The sequence below is a fragment of the Leiobunum rupestre genome, chromosome 8 (genome assembly GCF_980474605.1).
Source record: "Leiobunum rupestre chromosome 8, qqLeiRupe1.1.hap1, whole genome shotgun sequence".
Taxonomy (NCBI): domain Eukaryota; kingdom Metazoa; phylum Arthropoda; class Arachnida; order Opiliones; family Sclerosomatidae; genus Leiobunum; species Leiobunum rupestre.
This window is the reverse complement of record NC_143391.1, coordinates 31,996,774-32,017,414: the sequence shown is the minus strand read 5'-3', so window position 1 is coordinate 32,017,414 and position 20,641 is coordinate 31,996,774. Positions and strand designations below refer to the sequence as shown.

General features: G+C 37.0%; 2 protein-coding genes across 6 annotated transcripts in view; one reads left to right on the top strand and one right to left on the bottom strand.

The window, feature by feature from the left end:
* The window catches only part of LOC149933217 (uncharacterized), a 71,026-nt gene extending 61,260 nt beyond the window's left edge, over positions 1-9,766 (bottom strand). The window contains exon 1 of one of the 2 annotated variants that reach the window (XM_090155987.1): positions 9,446-9,766. In XM_090155987.1, the coding sequence (XP_090012113.1) occupies positions 9,446-9,545 (100 nt within the window). In that variant the 5' untranslated portion in view covers positions 9,546-9,766. The remainder of the gene's footprint in view (positions 1-9,445) is intronic. The other variant, XM_090155986.1, reaches the window with a different exon arrangement.
* A 708-nt stretch (positions 9,767-10,474) lies between these two features.
* LOC149933179 (synaptogenesis protein syg-2-like) overlaps positions 10,475-20,641 on the top strand; it is a 128,087-nt gene continuing 117,920 nt past the window's right edge. For all 4 annotated transcript variants that reach the window (XR_016472779.1, XM_090155341.1, XM_090155343.1 and 1 more), the window contains exon 1: positions 10,475-11,352. Coding sequence is in view for 3 of the 4 variants with exons in the window: in XM_090155341.1 (XP_090011467.1) it covers positions 11,154-11,352 (199 nt within the window). In the remaining variant the exon portion in view is untranslated. The remainder of the gene's footprint in view (positions 11,353-20,641) is intronic.

The following is a 20,641-nucleotide window of genomic DNA, read 5'->3' as shown; positions in this document are numbered from 1 at the left end:
TCATCAATTTGTCATTTAGGAAAATACGCGGGGATTTTGGCACGAGTGTACGATTCAATGAAACATTTCACAGACGTAGTCGCGAAGTGACGTAAGACTGACGTAAATGAAATCGCTCCTAATTGCAATGCAATTAAATCAGAGGGAAAGTTAGTCGTAGAGTCAGTCATACTGATGTTCCATTATGCAAATTAAATTGATTAGCACCGCTTAGCTGAATAGACTAAGCTTAATTGAGTTCCGCAGCAGACATTTTCTGTGGTATAAGTGCAGAGTTGGAATGGAATATATTTCCTAATAAATAATTATATTAATAATATTTTACGAATATTTTCTTTTTTGTAAAAAAGGTATTAGTTCCTATCTACCCTGCCAAAGATGACACCTGACAATATATAGATTTCCGACGTTTCAGTCTTAAGGGATTAAGTTAGGCTTAGTTAAAAAATTTCGAAAACGTATCTTATCTGATTTTTCATAAATTAGCATTAAACTGTCCTTAGTGATAAATCGAATAGAATTGAATTGTTTCTTTCTCTCACGTATGATTAAAAGCGAATTTAGCCGGGAACTTTTCTTAGCGCAATGGGCAAAGTCGCTCTTTGGTTCGCGAAGGAAGTCGGGGAAAAAGGAGACATCAAACTAGCGTGCCAGAAAAAGCCGAGAAAGATTGAAAAAAAGAAGAAAAAAAAGGGAGAACGACATAAAAAAGTTACAAATGACTTAGAAAGGCTTTCGGAATCGTCGTTTTGACTCTAATGACAATAGGTGCTGTTGTGATTTATGAAGTAGCTTCGAGTCAGTCCCGTGAACCGAAAGTTTTCCGCTGCCATCTATGACCTACTTTCGCGAGAAAATCGGACTGAAGTGTCTCCGGATATGGCCGAGAAATGTATAAAAAAAGAGAAGTAGCTCCATCTAGGAGAAGGGGACGAGACGATATGACCCCTAAATTCGAAAAACACGAGTCCGCCGCGAAAAAGCGCTATTTTTGCAAGGAGACATTTCTCGTATTTCCATCAAAGTCTCGACGCGTTTATGAGAGATTTAAAAGTTCCGAAAGTGAGATACCAACCAGCACATGTATCGCGATAAAATTCGTTTTTGGGAAATCAAAAATATACTTCGAACGTCTTTTAGGCGCCACCCTTTCGTGTTTATTCTTTTATAATTCCGTTTCAAGTTCTAAAAACTATCTGGGGAACCATAGATTTATCTCTATATTTCGATTTCAACGTGCTAATTAAATAAGGGATTAAATAGTTAATAGTCCTTTCTATAAAATAATCTACGCTTGCTGAACTTGATTTTATGTAACTCATTCGTCACGAAATACGTAGAATCCCAGTTCAGATTATGCTTAAAAATAGGGTACCTCGTCGAATTTACTTTTATGCCCGAGGCTTTTCGCAGTAAAACGTCATCGATACGTCATCCGTGACGCAGCAGCAACATTAAAACAAGAAGACCAATGTTACTTTATAGAAAGTCCTACTAATTAATCCATGTTTACACTTTTTTACAACTTAAACGCGTAATTTTATAACTAAGACATTATTGCGCCAAGAATAATAAAATAATAAATAATATTTAAAAAATAATGTGACGTCAGAAATTGTAAAGTCCTTGCTCTTTAGGATGGGGGAGGTCACTTACGGGTTAGGGTGTCCTAAAAATTATTAAGTGATAACAAAATATTCATGATTTAATCATTTTAGTAATGACGTAACAATGCCAATCACGGTTTTATTTAGCGAAGTGTGTTTTATTGTTACATTGGGACGGGAACTCGCAGCGGTCCTTTCCCGTTCTGTTTATTTCTAATTAAAATAACAGCCAGACAGTCGGTGGTAATTAGGGAGAGGAACCCAAACTTCTAATTTAAAAGATCGCCATTTAAATGGGTCAAAATCGTACTGTTTATAGTATAAATCTTTTATTATGAGGTTTTTTAGTAGATATTCAGGAAAAACAATTTTGAAGGTCTAAATCGTCATTTACTAAAGATTACACATTTAGTAATTTAGTATTACGCTCAACTAGAATGAAGGCTTCTTTCGGTTCACGTGACCAGGTTAAATATCCCTTCAAAACTTTAGTTATATCATTTTAAATGTAATGATTACATGTTTAATTGTTAAACTTTTTTAATATCGTTATTAACCGCTACGCATTACCGCGAGTATATTTAACTAGGTTGACTGCAAATCATCGTTTAATAAACATTGATGAAACTGATATTAAAAATTAAATACGTCTATTATTGCGATAGGAATTTCGTCGCCAACGTTCCCAAAGACTCGCTCTGTAGATCTAGTTACTTTGAAATGCTCATTTAATTGGAAAATTTTATTAGTACTACGACGATGACCACGTTGATTGGCTTAAATCAAACTGATTAAATCAATCAATTATACTTCTGTATTTATGAAAATGCACAAAACAATTTAGTTATTGGAATGGAAATATAATGCATCGCAAGTATTAAGTAAATTTAGCTCAGAGTAATTTAAAATTTTGGTTTACATTACCAATCACCCAAATTATCAATATATTTAATATAATATAATATAATATAATATAATATAATATAATATAATATAATATAATATAATATAATATAATATAATATAATATAATATAATATAATATAATATAATATAATATAATATAATATAATTCAATTAAAATAAAACCTTAAACTTAGGAGAGTGGTGGCCAGCCCTTCATGCCACGCGAGCCAATAGCTCCCTAAACTAACTATTACCGTTAACTTCTACAAGTTTTATATTGATATATTCATAGTGTATTTGGTTTTAAATGAATGTATTATCGGGCATGACTTTGAGTCACAAGAGAGGTATCGTTGTATCAAATATTTAGCCTAATAACCCTAGGTATGTCTTCTAATTAAAGTGAGAGAGAGAGTGAATGGCCGTTGGCGAAATTAGGCGTTTGTTGATTAAAGCGGGGTGCGAGTTTTCTCTCGAGAAACGGGTCATTTCATTGATAACAAACTACTTCTCCATTACCACGCTCATCATTGTCTCTGCTATAATTACAGCGATTCATAAAGTGCCATGAGACCGTATTAAGAGAAATTTCATCCCGACGAAACTGGTATAGCAACGTAAGTCAAAATAATTATTAGTATTCATCATTGGCGTTATTAAAACGAGTCCGATGGCAAAATTGTAAGACTCTTTGATATACTACGTTCGAGTATCAAGCGGACTGCGCGGTGCGAGGCTAACCTACGTTTTAAGACGAACTTCTATCTTCCCTCGTATCATAGCGTGGCCCTCTTGAAGTATAGACGCTGAGGTCGCCGCTAAGATGCGCCACAACTTGATCCGTCCCGTACAGTTTTAAATTGCCTTTTTTCTCTAGCTCACCCCCCGTGTCGTTGCGGCGCTGGTTAAACTAGTCCTAAGATAATGACTAGCGAGAGTTCAAATACGGGGGATCTGCCTACGCCTCCTTTCAACTTTCTATTGTCAGTAATTAGGCCATAGCCGTGTGAGAAAAAATAGCTCCTCATAAACGTAACATCATTCTTCTATCTCTTAGATTGGTTCACATCCAAATACGAACCCTTTGTTTCTAGTCCGTATTTCGCTCATCTTTCTTCGTTCCAGATGAAAAGAATGGCTTTGTAAAAACAAATTCGCGTCGAATTCTTTTGTATATGGGCGCCCATATTATAAACTGAGCGGGGGTTATCCAACAATGCGCTTGAAAAAAGGGAAGATTTATCATATTATCTCTATACGAAACCCCCTAGCGATGATTATATATTTCGTACCTCTGCCTTTTGTAAACTGCCTGATAATGCAGTACCAGTTATACGGCACCTTACAGAGTCCCTCAAACACCGCTATTTGACTGTATTTTGTCCCGGGGCGCGGGGGGGGGGGGGGCACGGGGGGTTCAAATGTTACGTGATATATCGTTTGTTTCGCTATATTCCCCCATCGCAAATAGCCATATAAAGAAATCGTTTCAGCTTCCTTTTATTTGGCGGTTTCTTACTAAAGACGCAAATACCAGTAATATTTTCTACGCTACTAAACAAATCATTTTTCACGGTGAATCGCGCTCTTTATTTCAAATATTTAAATAAACGGCGGTTGAACCATACAGAGAGATTTTATTGTCTGACATTGGCAAGAAGAAACGACTATTTTTAAAGTGCGGATGGCATCGTATTCTGTTCAGTGACCCTTAGTTGCGAAGAAAGTTTTTTTCCTAAAAAGTGGATTCACTAGAGTTTGGCAGGACAAGAACTAAAAAATCGATAACTTTATTTAGCTTAGAATATTTGTGGTATCGGCTTGCTATCAAAAATGGGCCATACATGTTCGCGATATCCCGAATAATACTTTTAATTAGTTTCGATGACGAAATATTAAATTTTTTTTGTTGAGATAAAAACCTTTTTATAGAACACGGCCCACATTCAAATCTTCAATTTTTTGATAGGAAAAATAGGATTATATTTCTAAAAATATAGGACTTTTTAGGACTATTTTTTTTAAATTATTGTATTTTATAGGACTATATATGCGATATCATTTACTAACTTTATGCATTTAAAAACCAAATCTATATTTAGTTGAATAAATCTTCGATTTTCACTTTCAAAATAGAAAATATTTAAAAATTTTATCGCAAAAATATACTTGTAGCTAACCAGGTTAACAATAACAAAAGTATAGACTAAAATAACCTTGTATAGGAATTAATCCTATAGCTAAATCTAGCTATTTAACTGAAAATTCTGAGTGTCGGGATTTGAAATGGGCGAATTATCAAAATTATAGGAGGTTATAGAACATTTTTTGAAAATATAGGATTTTATAGGAATTATAGGACCTCTGGGGGCCCTGATAGAATGTCAAATAATATTCTCAATTACTTTCCGTTATGAAATATTTAATTTTTGTTGAAATGAGATAAACAGGTTTACAAAATTCCAAATACACGCAATACGTTTTGATAACGAAATATTAACTTTATTTAATATATGACACGTTCACAGTATAGTAATAAACCCAATTAATATCCTGCCTTTTTTTACATTTAGTTTACTACCTTTAGCAATAAACTTTTGGCGTGATTGATTTCAGGCTAATACGGAATTTGGGGGCTTGATTATTTATCAATGAGGTATAGAGATTATGTAATTTTGGATTTTCATATATGAAGGGTACATTACTATTACCAAATAATATTTGAGTCATATTATAAACTATTAAAATTGGGCAAGCAAGTCCTTATCCCACTTTTACTAAATTCTTGACGATGAAGAGTGGTTAGCACTCCTGGGAAACAGCTCTGTTTTGGTGTGCAAATTTTCAAAAACTTGAGGTTATAAAGTAATAGATAGTTAGTGTAGAGACGCTTGTGTTTATCTTTAGCAGAGCAAGCCACGGCCCTCCAAAGCGGATTAAATTCCCTTGTATCTCTGTGGAAAAGGTCTTAAGCCGGGTTTTCATGGACGCTTGTAGCTTGAAAAAATTTGGCTTGAGCTAGAAATAGTTTAAAGTTCGTGCTCACGCTGCGATCGCTTCTGTTTTCAAGAACGCGTGTATTTTGCGCTTGGAGTGTGCGCTTGTAAAAATAGATTGGAACACGCTTCTAGCGCCGATCAAATCCAACTAGGTATTTTTACGCCCAAGCGAAAATTTCGCGCGTGACGTCGGTCCATGTGACTTCAGCCAGCCAATGGGTATGTAGTATGTTAGTACCGAGGCTTATCACACTATTGTACGCTGTTCGAAACAAATAACAATGAGTTCAACCACAACCAAATTAACGAAAAAGCAACAAAATTAAATAGAAAGAAAAGAGAAAGAAGAGAAAAAACAGTGAAAAACAATTTTATAAGCCATGTAAAGGATAACCCAATAATTTGGAACCGAAAATGAAATACAAAAGCAGTAAATGTTGCATGGATAGAGTTGAGCAAAATTATGCAAATAGGGTGCACCCACCATCGTTTGTTTTGTACCTTCTTTTATTGTTTTTGGCTTTGATAATTACTAAAAGTTTAAGTAATAACATTTTTTTCTTAATCAAAAGACGTCTGCGATTCGGAACCGCCGTATTTATTTCGGCAAAAAATAAACGCGGCACGCTAGAAATATCTTGCATCATGAAAACGCGAACCGTTTTCCTTGCAGCTTGAGCACGAAATATAAAATAAAGTATACGCTTAACGTAAAATGGAAAAATCTCAATCTTTTCTTTTTCAAGCTACAAGCGTCCATGAAAACCCGGCTTTAGGCATGTTTACAATTCCTGTTATATTTTTTATTTAAAAATTGTGCTTAAAAATACTTTGTGAAGCTTCATTTAATGGAAATTTAAGTGTTTTTTTTAAAATGGTTTAATTTATTTGGTTTATTCGAGGGGCAGATCACTTCCTTGATTATTAGTACAACTTCGTGTTATTAAATCTACTTAAAATCAAATCTTTAGCTAGTTGGCTTTACTTAGATAAAAAAAATACATTTTTAATGTTGATCGTTAGGACACCCTGTAACAAAGTGATATGCCCTTCGGGTTCAAATTAAAATGTAAAATAGCTTGCCACATTTCACTGATATTTCCCTGAATTTTCTAGGAGCAATTTAACCTCCATAAAAACTCAGGTTTTCTCTAATTAGGTCGCAAACACTTGCCTAATGTAACACTCCATGCCATTTTTCACTTAACCAATATTTTCAAGAGGAAGTATAGCGTTAGTCATTTCATAATTGAGATTTAAACTAAATTGGTTCCATATGTAAGAGAAGTAATACAGTCATATATTTAAAAAGGAAAACTAATTGATGTAGATTTGTACTCCTTAAGGCAAATTTTCCGAAGCCAGACAAATTTCCCTGAATTTTAACTAAAATAAAGGGAATTTCCAATATATTTCTCTGACTTTTCTGTCGACAATCTAATTATCTGCTATTTCAAGATTTTCCAGGTCTGTATGAACCCTTATAACTGCTTATTAAATTAAATAATAAATTGTATTTGAGAATGATTGAAAAGAATTTACTTCAACTATACAACATTATATAGATCTATTTACATTCCCAATATGACTCTTCTATAGTGCCTGAGTATTGTTGACAGTTTAAAAGTCAATTATTAATTGGTTATAACATTTTTAAAATGAGAACCTTTTCAGATAAATAAAGTGAATGAAGCATCTGAAAAGAGCTAAAGAAATCTTTCAATGCCATATCTTAACCAGGGTGAACCAGAACCAACCACACCGGTTTTAACCACTAATAAAAACCCATGGTGCCTTGGGTATTAGCCTAGCTAATTATTTATTTATTTTATTTATTTATCCGTTAATTTTAACGAATTTTTTTGCCTATTTATACCCTAGCCTGTTTCTTAAATTGGTCCAAATTAAGGCATACATTAAAATATTCTTTCACGATCTGCAGAGCTTGCTGGGAAGGTCAAAAGCGAAGACACTTCTACTTTGTGTTGTCACCTGAATTAAAGGCTATAAACGTCGCTTGATGACTTAGGCCTAAGGTAGTGCCTTGGGTATTAGCCTAGCTGATTATTATTATTATTATAAATCTACACTAAGGAAAAATATCATATTAAGGTCTGCTATAAGCCTTATTTAACCGAGGTTTTAGCAGGATAAAACCATGCCAGCAGTTTTTTTGGCCAATCCCGATCTTAACATTTAATTGCCAAAAATAAATTAAATATATGAAATATTCAAATGTCATTCTAAAAACGACACAATATACATACGTGAAAATAATTATTTACATAGTATGAAAATGCCTATATTTGGGGGTCTGGGAATTTGGTGTAGGAGTAGAAGTCATATTGTTAATTAGCATGAATATCACGGATGTGAAGTAGTTTTCGAAAACGGATCTCCGCTTCGGGTGCCAGAATGGCGTCCGGCCGCTTGTTGTTCCATGTGTCCAATCATTATTATCGAACTCTTTCAATTTAAAATTCGCAGGAAACGGATGGAAGAGTCAGGTACAATTTAAATTATTCCAAACAAGACAAGCGTTTGAACCTTCGCGGTTGGGGTTACTCACCACTACAGGTTGCCAAACCTTTTTTTACACAAATAAACAGGATATCTCCATCGATGTTTACGTTTACTTTCATTTTCAAAAAATAAATATACTTTAGTACCAAGTGATAAATTTTCATTATATTAAAAAAATAACTGCAAAAAAGGTCGTAAGACTTCGATATGTTAAATTGTTAAATAGATAATTTTCAAGGTGACCTAAGTTTTTTATATTTGCAGCATGCAATCGTGTATGATCCTCCAAACTGAGATCTCAAAGAGTGTCTACAGTCTTTGGGAAAAACCATCAAAAGCTGTTTGGGTTTGATCGACATCATTTACCAGACCATAAGTAACATCTTTCCTCCCAGCCCTAATTTTAATAATGATTGTCTGTTTCGCCAATGACACCATAAATATTAAGGACTGACAACTCGTTGTTACTAGTTTTTGGTGTCAGGTAACGATGCTCGAGAAATCTACACCGTTTGATCATTTTTTTGCAAATTGAAACGTTTTCCAAAATAAAAAATTGCTCACTTTTGGCCAAAACCAAAATTTATTTTTAAAATTAAAACCATCGATTTTCAAGTAAGCTATTATCGAATTCAAGACCAAACCGTATTTATTATCATTGCACTAGCCTGGCAACCGATATGTTTGAGTGTCATACTTATGTAAATTATGTTACTTACGAACGTACTTTTTAAAATAATTACATTATAAAAATATTTAAAAATTGGTCTCTGAGACAAAAAAAGCTTCCGACGGCTAAATTGAATTAATCAGAATTAGAGGTTCGTGACGAATCACAAAATTGTACAATTACTGGTAATATTTTTAAACCTTTAACAGCTTAAGTTTTGTAATCGATATTTTTTTACTTCAATAAGTTTGAATAATTTACTTAATTTAAATAACAAAGCTTATAATTTTATATAGGATATTAACGTTTGCATATCTCCAAAAATTATAAGAACATTATATTTAACACACTAAAGTTTAATAAAATTGAAGTATCAATTGATCAATAGCGACCTCAAGCGGCAGTTTCTCTCGAATGGCGTAAGAAGTGTCAGCTTCTTAGAGCTTCTTAAATTAATTTAAATTTAATATTGAATTATTATAATTTGAAATAATTTCGAAAAAACTACCATTTGATATTTTATTATTTTATGGAATTTGAAATTTTTTTTTAGAAAGTAGTCTCTTATAAAGGCAAATCGAGTATAAGAAAACCATCCCGCGGTGGGTCTCTATCGAATCGACAAACATCTATAGACACTTGGAAATCATTTTTGCATATGTCATTTAAAGTTTTGAGTATACGGCAAAGTAATTATAACGATATCAACACTATCTTTAAACAAAAAGAATAAAACTCACGTTGGGCTAGCGCCAGTACGGCCAGTCCGACGCGTGTCCATCTTTGGATGGTGATTGAAGACGCTGACGAGTATGACGGCGTTCGTTTAATCTCCGGCATGTTGCCGATGGATGATCCTTCGACTGGTTGATTCCAGGAGAGCCGTGTTGTCCTCAGTAGAGAAGAGCGTGAGCACAGAGAGTAGAGAGGGGCCCCCGATCGGCCGCGCCGCTACCGAATGCTTCTCTTCACTGCTAGCGCTGGCGACTGACGATGCTGGAGAGCCTCGCTACTCCACCTGGCCCTCTCCTCCTCCGGCTGCGCGTGGAGAGGGGGGCCAAGAAATTAACTTTCCGCGCCTGCGCTCTGCACCTGCTCCGCCGGCGACCAACGGATTCCGCCCGTTTCAAATTTGCGGCGCCATAAGTGCACGCGGCCCCTCTTTCGCCGCGTCTCTTTTATCCGGAAATTCAACGGTTTTTACCGCAATAATGGCACCCCTCTTGCGATTTTGTATATTAAATTTCATCCCCATTTTGCGTCTAACGATCGTTTCATTTCATGTTTTAAAACATTAGGAATGGGAAGAAATTGAAAATTTAAATTATATTTTTTTCGGTATACTTTTAGAGCCTGTTGCAAAAGTATCCTTGGCGAGGATTCGACCATAGAAGTTATATTGGAAAATCCTAGACAAACTTATTTTTGCAACAGGTTTTTAGTTGGCTTACGGATGGAATAGACTTACCCGCTATTATTAAGAGAAAAGAAACTTTTTATCCATAAGTTCGTGTAATATTTATTTCTGAGAAAGCGAACAGATAAGAAGCGAGTCACGGTTTACCCCGACGGCGGGTCACGTGACCGAAATACGGCTCGGGCCCCGGCACGGTTTCCGTGGGAATCTTGGCCGAAAATCGTTCCGCCGTGAGAGAAAACGAGCGAAGCGTTCGCAGCGCCGGACGAGTTTGCGGCGGCTGTTAGCGGCGGCTGTTAGCGGCGCTTCGAGCGTCTGGAGCGCCTCCTCTCGACGCTAGAAGGTATTTTTATCGAACCGTGAGAAGGAGAAGGTTCGCTCTTTACCGGCTCGCCGTCCCCAGAATCGGACAGACGAGTGCACGCCTTCGTCCTTCCAAGTGCGCTTCGCAGTTGACTCCTCTCTCTCTCTCTCACTCGCGACAGAGTCAATCTTCTTAGGTTCGCTGTCGGACGTTCGTGGCTATCGCGTGATCCCAGATATTCTCGCGCTTGACCATCGCGACTGTTTCGGACCCTCGGGTTTCCCCGAATCGGAGTCTCTGGGAAACCTAGTTTTCGGTGCGTCGTTGAAGCATCATCACCCGGGACTAAAAGGCTCTCTCTAGAGTCTCGAAAGAAGATCATTTTCAGAAACTATTTTCGCGTCTCTCGAAATCCTTTCAGTCGAGTGCGCGGCATTCTCAGCCTTTCTTTGGTCGGCGTCCATCCCTCGCCGCTGTCACCGAAGAAAACGCTCTCGGGAGGAGGACGCGAAAACAAGTGCGCGTTGACCGATACACGGAGATGACCAAATCGACTAAATGCGTAACCACGTAACTTCCGATCATCAAACGACCACCTTTCGTCCTTGACCGACGATTCTGTCCACCCCGCGCGTTTCCGTTTCGGTGATACAATCGCGTAGTGCTGGTGGCCGAAACTTTGTTGGCTGTCGACGAGGTTTGAATCCTCGTGTACTCTAATAACGGGATGCCGCCGCCGCTTGAAGAGGAGCGTGGCCGAGTTGCCGGGCAACGGATCGCGACCTCAGCCTCTTCCGTTCACTCCCAGGCGCCTCCGTTGACGAAATTGAACCAGCGTTGTCATCCCCGTATTCCGCGATATTCGACCGCTTATAACGGTGGACTTTTCCTCTTGGTCACTTGGGCTTTCGTCGCTTGCGTTCAAGGTAAGATTCCTCTTTGAGATTGACCCTTCGTCCGCCGCTCCTTCCCGAGGTTGTTGGCCAAAACGGGTTCGTGTTTATTCGTGTCCGTTTCTAGTCCTTTGGCGGTGCGTAATTAAGCTTCTAAAGACTGATTTTGTTTGTATTGCCGCCTGTCTTTTCCTTTTGATGACTTACTCTTTTTTTGATCCGTCGGATCCCTTCGATTAAGCTAACGATTCCGTAACAACTACCTTTCCTCGTATCTTCTTCGCTGACGATAATTACATTTCGAATTGAGATCTCCGGGGGCTATATTTTATCACATTCGCCGATGTGGGTCTCTCGGCCGATGTCCGATTTGATTTTCAAGTCATCGTCTGCGTCTCCTCTCGCTCTCTTTATTTGTGGAAATTACGGAGAATTAGCGAAATTTAATTCCGCTCTGCCGTTTCTCAATTGTATCTCCATTTCGAGTGGCGCGATATTATTGTCTAGTTTCACTGTAATTGAATAGGCGTCCGCTTGTGTTTCTCCGTTTTTAATTAAATTTGGGTGTCCCTGCAGGGATTTCGCGAGATCTGCCTTATTATGCCGATTCCTGAAAAATAAAAGATTTTTTTTTTCGTATTTTAGGGGGGGTTACGAGGAGGTCGCCAGTAATCGATTTTCCGCTAGCGTGTCCGTGACCCTATTTCGTTTTGATGTGTTCGTTCCTTAATTGTAGAGTAAGTTGATAAATAGATTTTTAGCTTTTTTGCTTCTTATCCATTATATAGAACGCTATAATGTATATAAATTGGAAGATGTTGGGCTGAAAAATGATCACTTTAACTTCGTCAAGACGACCAAAAAAATCAGGAAAGAAATAGGCTTTTCAGTCGGATGATTTTAAACAAACTAAAACAAACGTTATCAATTATTATTATTATTATTATTATTATTATTATTATTATTATTATTATTATTATTATTATTATAATTAGTTTTTTATTTTTGCGAAAAACGATAGTACAGTTTGTAAAAAAACATATTTGTAATGCACAATTTCCCTCCTAGCTAAGCTGAGCTTGTATTTAGGAGGGCTATGTTTTATAGATAATAAATTTAACTTTCACAATTTGAACAATACATTAGACTTATATGTACACTGAGGGTTTATCAGGTTATTACATAGCAGAAAAAAAAGAATGAAAATAAACTATATTAACCCTAATATAGTGTGCTCCTTAATTGGTTGGGATTTATTAGATAATACAAAATTTTCACCACGTCGAATTTAATGAGCTACCCATTTATTGATTATTAAAATGTTTTCAATACAATGGGATTTACGTATTATTAGCATATTTTAACTATTAGGTCTGTCACGTCATTTGGTACAGCTTTCAAACATTCCATAACTTGAGACGGTGTCCGGGTTAAGTAAAAAAAACTGTCATCATTTTTCACGTAAAGCTTTCAATTTGTTCATTTAAAAAAAAATACTATTTTAAATTTAGATGTCCTCGCGCTAGATTCCTCATCATTTCCAAATTTTCATTAGACTAAGGGTGACGTCATCAACGTTATTTGGCCGTATGGAAAAATTACAACATCTTAATTTTAGGGATGCACCGATATATCGGTCTATTTTTCTAATATTGGTATCGGCCAATATCGGCTTAAACGAAGCCGATATTGACCGATACCGGTAATAGAACAATATTTTCAGAAAAAAACATTTAAAAATAAAAAAATTATCGATTAACTAGCTAATGATAATATTTGATTTGATTGGCCGCGCCACGTACGCCAGACTTCAGAAGCTAGAGCATACCTTTTTTTAGACAGGGGGTATACGAGTTTAAACAAATAAAACACAACGGTATTCGATTTGTTATAGAAAATATGTATCAAGTAAAATGAAAATAAATATATACGATATGCTCTTGCAGCTTGCTGCAAACGTTTTTTAGTGAAAAATTATAATAAAGTGGCTTGACAGTGCAGTTAACCGTCTTTTGCAATGATTTTATCATATGCACTACAGTTATATATATATATCGGCTGTACCAATATCGGTGCATCCCTATTTAATTTGAGCCCATAACTAAAATTACAGCTAAGATGTAAAAATTGTATTCGGGCATAATTTAAATATAAATTTTTCCTCTAACGGATTTTTAAGCGTCGATAAAGGCTGGGGGGAGGGGTAAGATGGAGTGTTGGAAAACTGTGTGTGTAAGGTTTCAAGTCCCTTTATTTCTTCCGTTACTACTGGGCGACGACGAAATTTAATCAAAGTTGCGAATAGTTGGGATCGTGGCATCGGGGGTTATCTGAATTCGCTGATAACATTCCGGGCGACAGCTGCATTTGAAAAGGTAATATTTGTCGAACGTCGAAGGGAAAGAGCGAAAAAATCCAAACCAGGGCGGGATACAGTCCCGTTAAAAAGGGGGCAGTCGAATTTCAGCCGCCTCTTCGCTACTGCCCCCCCGCACAATCCGAATCTCTAAACCCCCCTCCTTAATATCCCGGGACTTGGATTGCGTAGCTATTCTCGTCAAACTGATTCTATAGTCTATGCCGCCGAAAATACCCTGTCAAAAGCACGCCGTACTGCTCCTCGAAATGTCAAGAATAGTACTTGGCCCTTAATAAAGACATAACTGGAGGAACTTCTGTATCCATACGCCGCCACCCCACTTTGCTCTCTGATCGAAGTTATCGAAGGGGTACAGTGTGTACCGGCTCGGTTTGAATGATCTTCCGGTTGACAGAGCCTCCTTACGTAATGGGAGGGGGAAACGTTGGTTTCCTCTCCACCTCAGAAGCACAACTAGTTCGCCATTAATAGCGGGCCAACAAAAGTTCCAATGTTCTATCAGCCGAGCTCCCACAACATATATATATATATATATATATATATATATATATATATATATATATATATATATATATATATATATATATATATATATATATATATATATACAATTTCTGACAAAACCCGAATTCGTTTTTTTCTAGTCTGCAAAAGGGTTGTTCGTATATATAAGGAGTAGAAATTGTAAATGCATTTCCCCCTTGAGATGTTTTTGAAGAAATAATGACCTCCAAAGGGTCCTGTTGAGTTTCCTGAGCCCCTTTATTTCGAGTATATTCGAAATAGAAAATAATTGAAAAATCGCGATTTATTTAAAGATTTGTTTCTCAAATCATCAGGTATACGTGATGAAATATTTTGTTCGTTGTGTTTTGATCGACTGTATATTATATTAAAGATTAATGTTACTGTATTTGATTATCGTTATTATCTTACAATTTAAATTTAGGTTTTTATTCAAACCTTAAACTTAATTATAATTTTAAGTAATAATTTAATGTAAGTAGAACATTTGATTTCACTGGCATAATCGTTATAATGTATAACTATATCTCTTAACATGAAGAACTATACATCTATTATACAGGGTGTTTCAAAAGGTTATGCAAAAATTTGAAGGAGTTGTCGTCGGTGAGTTGAGAAGTATGCCTGTTTTTTCCCCATTTTCCTACGATGAGTGAAAAGAGCGCCAGAGAGCTTCAAAGTGTGGCCTACTAGCCCCTGAACTTTAAATACTGTTTACTTTTTTACGCTGGTTACCTCGATTTGTTTACAAAATCCTTTTTTACCTATCACACGAACCCAAACCTGAATGTTCGCGTTTCCCTGCTGCTTAGTTTTGCGCTTGTTGCAGCCTACTTCCAGGGGCTAGTAGCGGAGTGGTTAGCACTTTCGCCTCGCAGTAAGAGGAGCCGGGTTCGATCCCAGCTTGTGGCACTGGGTGAAAACTCGGAACAACTCCTTCTGCGTAGAGTTTGCAAGTTCTCTCCCCACTGGTTTAAGTGGTTTTCCCCCGAGATCTTCGGTTTTCCCTTCCATAAAAACTTGTTGAGGTTAACGGTAATAGTTAGTGTAGGGAGCTGTTGGCTCGAACTCGTGGCATGCAGGGCTTGTCACCACCCTCCTACGCATTGTAACCCGGCCACCTGAACTAATGGCTTCAAAAGTCGCATGATGACTTAGGCCTAAGGTGGTGCCTTGGGTATTAGCTTAGCTGATGATGATTATTATAATTAACGGTAATTAACGTTATTAAGTGTACTTCAAATCTATGTATTAATTATTATATTTAAATTATGTCTACGTTATTCGGAATATCAAATTATGGTTTAGAATTAAATCAAAATATGATATAAATGGGTGTAATAATAGGGGAAAACTTTGTCGGTTCATTCCGGAGTTATTAAATAAAGGGTAGGTATAGGACGGTTGGAAAGTGGGCCAAAATATCATCGACTCCGCAACTAATCATTTGGAGTAAGCCATTTTCCTCACCTTATAAATATTGGGTTTTTTTAAACGTAAGAAGAATGCCGCGCCATAAAGCAGCGAGAGAGGGCGCTAGCGGCGCGCACTAGCCCTATTGGATTTCAATTCGTCTTTCCGGTTTCGCGCACATTTTTTCATCCGTTCGCTTTTCTTTTTACTTTCGAAGGGGGAACTTTCAAACTGCCTCTTCCTCTCTTTCTTTTAGAAGGAGAATGTTTTCATAATACCTTTGATTTTTCTTTCGCTTTTTCGGTATTTCCGCCATCGTACCAATTCAGCATAAAAACGCCACGCGAAGTGCCGGCGTAAGCTAATTTTGCCTTCGCATCAAGCCAAAATATGATCTGTCGGAAGCCTGCTTGATTTTTCTTCCGCCAAACGACCCAATTCGGCCAATCCGAGAAAATTTGGATTCTTTTTAAATCCTTATTTTTTTCACTAGCCTCTCAGATTTATGACCTACGAGAATAAATAATTTTTTTTTTCGGAAGGGGGTGGGGGTGGGGGGTTAGAACCCCTTTTTCTTAGCTTGGTTTTCTTAAATGCGATAGTTGAATTTCTCAGGATTTATACCAGCAAAGACGCCCCGAGACGGGGTTGGCTTTTTTCTTTGACATAGTGGAAACTAATTGAGGGCTATTTATAATACAAGGAGGGTCGTGTTTCATACCATTCAGTTTCTTTTTGGACTATTTACCATCCGTTGTGTAAGTTTAAACTTTACCCCCTCAACTGTTGGATAATCTTTGGTTTGAAATTCTACGCAATATTATTTTTTATTAAAGAAAGGCTCAAATTTTGATCTCGTCTGATGCGGGGATTTGCTAGTGCCATCTATATATTTCGCGGAAGACGCGAAAACAATTTCATCGCATCTTCTACTCTTCCCTAACCATGTATTTACTTTTTTTTCCTTCCAAGTTCCTTTTTTTCTCCGTTATACGGCTGGGTCTTGTCTTGTTTGAGACTGTGCAATTTTCATCTCTCGTATATAGAACCCCGTTTCATTCCTGTTGATGGAGACAAAAATATGGACTGCCTTGAAAGGCTATACAAATTGGGACGTTTTGTAGAGACGGAGAAACGTAAATGTAGGCTTTTAAAAAACTCACTGATTGCTCCAATTTATTTTATAAAAAAAATATCTAGAAAACGAAAAAAATGGGTGAAGTATATTTGTCATTTGCGATTTAGGGAATATACCTGAAAAATAATACCCTATTAAATTAAACAATTCCAAATAGTCAGAATGCCTCAATTATTATAATTAATAGTTTCAGGAATCCATACCTCTACTTCAGGGCCGGATTAACCAATAGGCCGAATAGGCCTGGGCCTAGGGCACCAAGCCTACAAGGGGCACCAAGAGGGTTCGAAAAAAATAAAAGAACAAATCTTTAATCATTTGCTTTTCACAAAATATTTTCCGGAGTAATTTTAGTAAATGCGTCCACCCCTATGAACCAAAAAACGTTTGATTGTCAAATTCTCTGACGGACTGCCGTCTAGCCTATGACGACATGATAAATCTGGCAGCAAAATGAATTTTCCTTCCATTTCTCAATTAAAAATTGAGGAAGCGCCTAGCTCGCTTCGCTCGCTATTGAAAGGGGGCACCAGAAATAAAGTTAGGCCTAGGGCCCCATGAAGTCTTAATCCGGCCCTGCTCTACTTGGAATGCTTATCCTGCCGTATCGCGTATGGTAAGATAACTCTGACGGCTTTGGCCCCGCCTACGAGAGAAAAAATCTCCCCTCTCAAGTTGTTGTTTGTTAAGTTAACATAGTGACGTCAAAAAAACAGTCAGCCACATCGAGATGAAAATCTTCCGCGATAAGCATTCCAAGTAGAGGTATGGATTCCTGGTTGTCTCTAACAACCCGATACTTGAGTGAAGTAAGCCACTTAGTAACGTGGCTAATAAACGATTTAAATTTTCATATTACTCAACTACAATTGCTCTACCGAGATCGATAGTTACTTTGAATTAATTAATTAATATGATTACCATCATTTAAGAAAGGACCTTTTGCACGTAAATATTTAAATTGTTTAAAGTTTTACATAAAATATCTCGAAATTCTGATTGATGATTTTTTAAATGTACATGTGTTCTAATAGACGTTATTGCTATATACGTAGACCCCAAATATCTAAAAGTTCTTTATTTTTGGGTAGATCTATTACTGGTTAAAAGTTCATTCGAATAAAAACTGTTATTGCGTCTACAATGGTAACGATTTAACAAATATTTGGCCAAGGATATTAGCCTAGCTGATTATTATTATTAATGGTCAAAACTAAGTCACTTTCTGGTATAATTTAATTTGAATAAAGATGCCTTTTGGTTTTGCAATGATCCCTATTTGTCTCCTATTTTACCGCATTTTTTATCGTAAAAGGTTGTCAACATTTCGCTGGAAATATTAGGTGGTTTATTTCGCCTGTTCTCGAACTAGAAGTGTACTCTTTTTACCCTAAAAACTTTTATTCGCCGGTTCCGGGGATGATAATTACTCCGCCCCATTATTCGCTTGTTCCGGTGTATTAGGGCTACTCTTTTTACTCGTTCTGAAAAGGGGGTGTAAAGAGAGTACATGGGATTTGGTCAGAATTTATCTGCTACAAGGCCACAAGCAGCCATTTTGGAAGAACGTTTTTACTCCGACTCAAACTATTCGCCACCACAGAATCGGAGTAAAATAGCCTTACTCTTCTTACCCTACTCCGAAATCCCGGAACAAGCGAAAAGACTAAAAATATAGAATGTATTATTATCGAAACTATCTATAACTAGCCTACATCGTTCCTCGTTCCTCGATCTAGTGGATCTGAATTTTAAGCACGCGCATTATTTTTCATTCCGCTTCATATGGAAGAGAAATGATTGATAAAAGGAGAGTCGCGAACGAACCATTTTTGTTTGCTTTCGCGAGTCATCTCTTCTCCTTTTCCTTAGCTCTTGATTCGTCTTTGGCTTGGTTTTCGTAAGGCGCCATCTAGTCGCGAAATTGCGGAGAGATTTTGTATAAACAAATATTTTGGAAGGCTGGGGGAAATAAATAGAAACTTCCGGACTAGCGCGGCTATTTACCCTGGCGCTCGGTGGCCCCCTATATCCGAGCGAATGGCGGTACCCGCTGCCAACGTGCTGCCCTCCGGCGGCGGAAACCCTCGCGTATAACGATCTCCCTCGAGTTAAATTTAGCGTCAACTTGAAAAGCTACAATTCTGTCCCTCAGCGCGACGTTCTTTAATTTAAAACGCGACCTACACCACTTTTGTTTGCCAAACGCGGAATTTGTATCAGCTAGCTCTTGTCCCGCGCCGAGACCATCTACCGCCCAAATACTCGTCCCCCGCTAAATTTAAAAGAGCGCGTCGCCGTTAAAGACCTTCTTAAGCACGTTTTACGAATATTTAGAAGGAAGTTACGATATCCGAGTCGAGCGTCTCCAAAAAACTCGTATTTTTAAATGACTGAAAAATTATTTCCTTTGGAATGTACGCTTTACATTATGCAAATTGTTGAGGGATAGTTCTGAAGTACGGAATAATTTTCGAATGGTTGTTACGTACGGGATTTAGTCAGAATTTTCCGCCATAAGGGTTTCGTTGAAGACCTCTTCGAAATTCAATTTAACTCGCGTTTCTGAGAAATTTTAAAATTTAATGACCTTTTTTTTCTATAGAAAGAGGATATATGTTATACGAGTAATTGAACAGGATAGAGATTCTATTTTGGAAAATTGAACTTTTGGCTATAAGACATCAACAAACGACGATGTTATTATTAGTAGTCTGCTTTTCATCAAGTTCGCTTACGCGTAAGCTAGGATTTTGGTTGGGGGGGGGGGGGGTCGCAATTGATAAAAATATGAAAGCAAAAACATATTTTACATTCAACCATACGTTTTGGGGGAAAGTACCCCATGTGTACCCCTGCCTTCGCCTCTATCCGTCAAGCACTATCCTGGTACAAGTTGAATAAGAATTCTGGGACCGTTCGGCATCAAAAGCTAGTGATATCGTTTCGAAAAGCATATCTAAGGCTAGATAAGATAAGATAATCAGCTAGGCTAATACCCTTGGCACCACCTTAAGCTTAAGTCATCAAGCGACTTTTAAAGCCATTAATTCAGGTGGCCAGGTTACAATGCGTAGGAGGGTGGTGGCAAGCCCTTCATAACACGCGAGTCAACAGCTCCGAAAAGTAACTATTACCGTTAACCTCGACAAGTTTTTATGGAAAAGGAAACCAAAGAACTCGGGTAAGAACCCCTTTAACAAGTGGGGAAATAACTTTTCAAACTCAACGCGGAAGAAGTAGTTCCAAGTTTTCACCCTGTGGCCTGATGTGCCACAGTTGGGATCGAACCCGGTTCCTCTTGCAAAAGCGCTAACCACTCCTCCACCCCACGATACTGTTATAACACTAGATTGAACAACCAATTTGTTTGTGGATACTGGAGTATAATGATGATAAATCAGGTTATGCCTAGACTTCCGTTGGTTTTAAGTAAGAAGTGTTTTCCCAACCATGATTTAAAAATTGTTTTCTTCTTTTTGCAAATATTAAAATAATATTCTGAGCTTCTACTTCAGCTTTTGATATCATGATGTGTCTTTAATCTGCCGTAATGCATAGTCACTATTCTGAATTACACCTTGGTGTAATATTATAAAGTGAAATTTCTATCATTAGTCTTACTGGTCATTTCACTATAGCTTGCTCAAATAAGTTGAATGATGTTCTATATTTATGCTAACAATGAATAAACTCATTCTTATGTCTTTATTTTGTGCATTATGTTCTCAAAAACAAACATTTCTTTCATTGGCCGTATTAAATAATTAATTTAATTAATATTTAATTTCTTTAAGTAACGTACATACTCAGAATTTTACATATTTTCGTCTGAAATTAAAATACACTTAAGAAACTACCGCTAA